Source organism: Mastacembelus armatus, chromosome 6, assembly GCF_900324485.2.
Source record: "Mastacembelus armatus chromosome 6, fMasArm1.2, whole genome shotgun sequence".
In the NCBI taxonomy this organism is placed as follows: domain Eukaryota; kingdom Metazoa; phylum Chordata; class Actinopteri; order Synbranchiformes; family Mastacembelidae; genus Mastacembelus; species Mastacembelus armatus.
This window is the reverse complement of record NC_046638.1, coordinates 11,037,373-11,040,078: the sequence shown is the minus strand read 5'-3', so window position 1 is coordinate 11,040,078 and position 2,706 is coordinate 11,037,373. Positions and strand designations below refer to the sequence as shown.

Genomic DNA, 2,706 nt, shown 5'->3' with positions numbered 1-2,706 from the left:
TAAACCATATTAATAATCTTACAACTTGGTATATTACTAAACCAGTAATTTATATTGATCATGAAAGACTTATTTTTCTTCAAGGCAACACAAACACTGACTTTTAGCTTTAAAGGAACTTGTATTAAAGGATCACTTTTAGTGGTGGAGGAAGCACTCAGGTCCTTAAATAAAAGTCCAACATTAAAACACATTACAGTTCACTGAAATGCAACAAATCTTTAAATGTGCATCTCTGTGGGTAGGTTACTGCATCCTATTTCATAAGTTGATCATATTTCTTTGTGTAAAAACATGAATTGCTATGTAATTAAAACTATTGTCATAGTTAGGTATAAATGTACTTCCAATTACATTCCAACATTGCTTTTCTTAATAATAAAACGTGAGAAGACATCTGCCATAGAACAAAAGGGTAAATATTAGATAATAGGAATATTAAAAGCCATAAGGGATAGAATTTGTTTTTTTTTTTCTTTTACTTGGTGTTTTTGTGTGCGCTTTTTTTTCTTCACTTGCCCTCTGGGGCCACACACAGCCACGTGTGGGAAAGCCAGGTGAGGGAGGCATCATTGAATTACTGCTGCTGCTGCTGTTGTTGCTGTACGTGATCTGTTTACTCCGCCCACCTGTCTGCGCTATAATAACCTCTGCCCGTCGGCAGCAGCGGCACAGCAGCAGCCTCCTGAGCCTCACATGGAGCTCAGCGGCTCGGCGCAGCTTTCTGACTGAAAATGGATGTCAACATTGTTGTTATGGGGACGGAGAGTGTCGGGAAGTCAGGTAAAAAATGTGACTTTAGAAAATATCTAATTACATTTATGTCTGTGTTGCACATGGTGAGTTAAATGTTGTTTTTGCAGCGCTGACTGTGCGCCTGTTGACGCGAAGATTCATTGGAGAGTACGGCGATATCGGTAAGTGCGTATTCTGTTTTACTAACAGTGATAACATGACTTTTATGCTCATTTAACTTTTAATGAACAGTTTTTTTTTGTTTGTTTCGCAGAGTCCATCTACAGTCACAGTTTTATGGTCGATGGGAGGGAGATCACTCTTAATATTTGGGATTCACCTTATTCTGAGGTAAAGTTCAACGCAAATAAAATACACTTGAAGATATTATTGCTGATGCTGTTTCATTGAGCTGACATTCTGTCCTGTTACCAGTGATAGAACAAATACTTTCAAAAACCCCACATTCATAAAAGTGGAAAAGGTACACAGTAAAAATACTGCATTACAAGTAGTTTCTTCATTTAAAATGTTGAAATGTGAAATGCATCACTTCTATAGTCTAAACGTTACTTTAATGATATTATAGTTATTATAATATAATATAGATATTATAATATTGTTCTGTCATACTGAAACTTTAATTGACTGTCTTTAAATGTAGAAGGGTGTAAATAAATTGCTGGATATCTTTGAAGTTCAGTCTCAAAAAGTATCTGGTGTATCTCATATATGACTAAAGTACTTGTATAAATGCATTTAAATGTATTAGGAACTTTCCAACACTGCTGCCAATGAACTTATATGTGTCATTTGACAGAATTCCTCTGTGGAGACGTCAATGTTGGAGAAGAAGGTCCAGTGGGCAGACGGCTACATCCTAGTCTACAGCATCTGCGACAGGGCCAGTTTCAACACTGTCAGCAGGCTCATTCAGACCATCAAGTCCACCAAAGACTACCTGAATGCAGAGAAGGTGCCCATAGTGATCGTGGGTAACAAGAGGGACCTGCACCACAGGCGGACAGTGCAGAGCGAGGAGGGCCGACTGCTGGCTCTCAACACAGACTGCCACTTCTACGAGGTATCAGCGGCTGAGAACTACCACAGCGTGCTCATGGTGTTTCACGGGCTGGTGGACAGGATGAAGGATGGCAAACTGACTGCAAAGAGGCCTCTGGGGTTCAGGGGTATAGTGAAAAGCATGTCTGCAGTGTTTGCCAGAAGACGGACAGACTCATTTTAGTACGATGAAGGCAAAAGTGGAAGAAGTTTCCTATGAATCTGCATTGTGTGCATTTCACTGGAGGAATGTTAGTTGGTTGGATAAACATTAGACGTGTCACATGTTCTTTTTTCCAAAGGTAACAAGACACAACAGAGATGGGAGCCATTCTTACTGAAAAGTGGTAGAAGCCATGAACCTGAGATGGAGACAATTCAGTGTGACAGACATTAAAGATGTTTTTTTGGTGACAGCTTATGAGCTTAGCTGCACTTCAAGCTACATAAGACTGATGGAATAACATCTTTTCTATAATAAACATCCTTCACGTGTAACAGGCGCAACAATGTATGCAATATGGCTAAGCTATATTTTATGTGTTACTAGCTGTGGCTTCAGCTTGAAAGCAATTCTATGCATAAATTAAATGTGCCTTTACTGTTGATCCATACTCCAAAGATCATGTCTTAAAACTAGAAAAATCCTTCAAAACACAAGTGAAACTTTTGTATTGCAAAATGAAAAAAATCAACTGAAGTGTGTTGCTCAATCCTGCAGTAATACTAAAGGGTAATATGTATATATTTGTATTTATTCAAGTCTAAACACTGTAAAGAAAAAGAGCAAACCATTTTTATATTTCTATATTTATGAGCATGAATAAATGAATCATGTGTCATGTACTGTTTGTCTAAACGTTTTACATCTTATATGGTTTTAAATAAAAAATTAAATGTGCAATAAAG

General features: G+C 37.7%; 1 protein-coding gene across 1 annotated transcript; it reads left to right on the top strand.

The window, feature by feature from the left end:
* The first annotated feature begins 674 nt into the window (after positions 1 to 674).
* LOC113133025 (ras-related and estrogen-regulated growth inhibitor-like protein) lies at positions 675 to 2,706 on the top strand. The gene is made up of 4 exons (XM_026311534.1): positions 675 to 783; positions 864 to 917; positions 1,010 to 1,086; positions 1,556 to 2,706. The coding sequence occupies exons 1-4, from the start codon at positions 735 to 737 to the stop codon at positions 1,979 to 1,981; spliced, it is 606 nt and encodes a 201-aa protein (XP_026167319.1). The 5' UTR covers positions 675 to 734; the 3' UTR covers positions 1,982 to 2,706.

Bases quoted from the DNA above. Each gene is read 5' to 3' on its own strand.
- LOC113133025 (XM_026311534.1), top strand. From the start codon at position 735: ATGGATGTCAACATTGTTGTTATGGGGACGGAGAGTGTCGGGAAGTCA. The intron at 784-863 runs GTAAAAAATGTG...TTGTTTTTGCAG, and splicing joins GGAGAGTGTCGGGAAGTCAG to CGCTGACTGTGCGCCTGTTG. The intron at 918-1,009 runs GTAAGTGCGTAT...TTTGTTTCGCAG, and splicing joins TGGAGAGTACGGCGATATCG to AGTCCATCTACAGTCACAGT.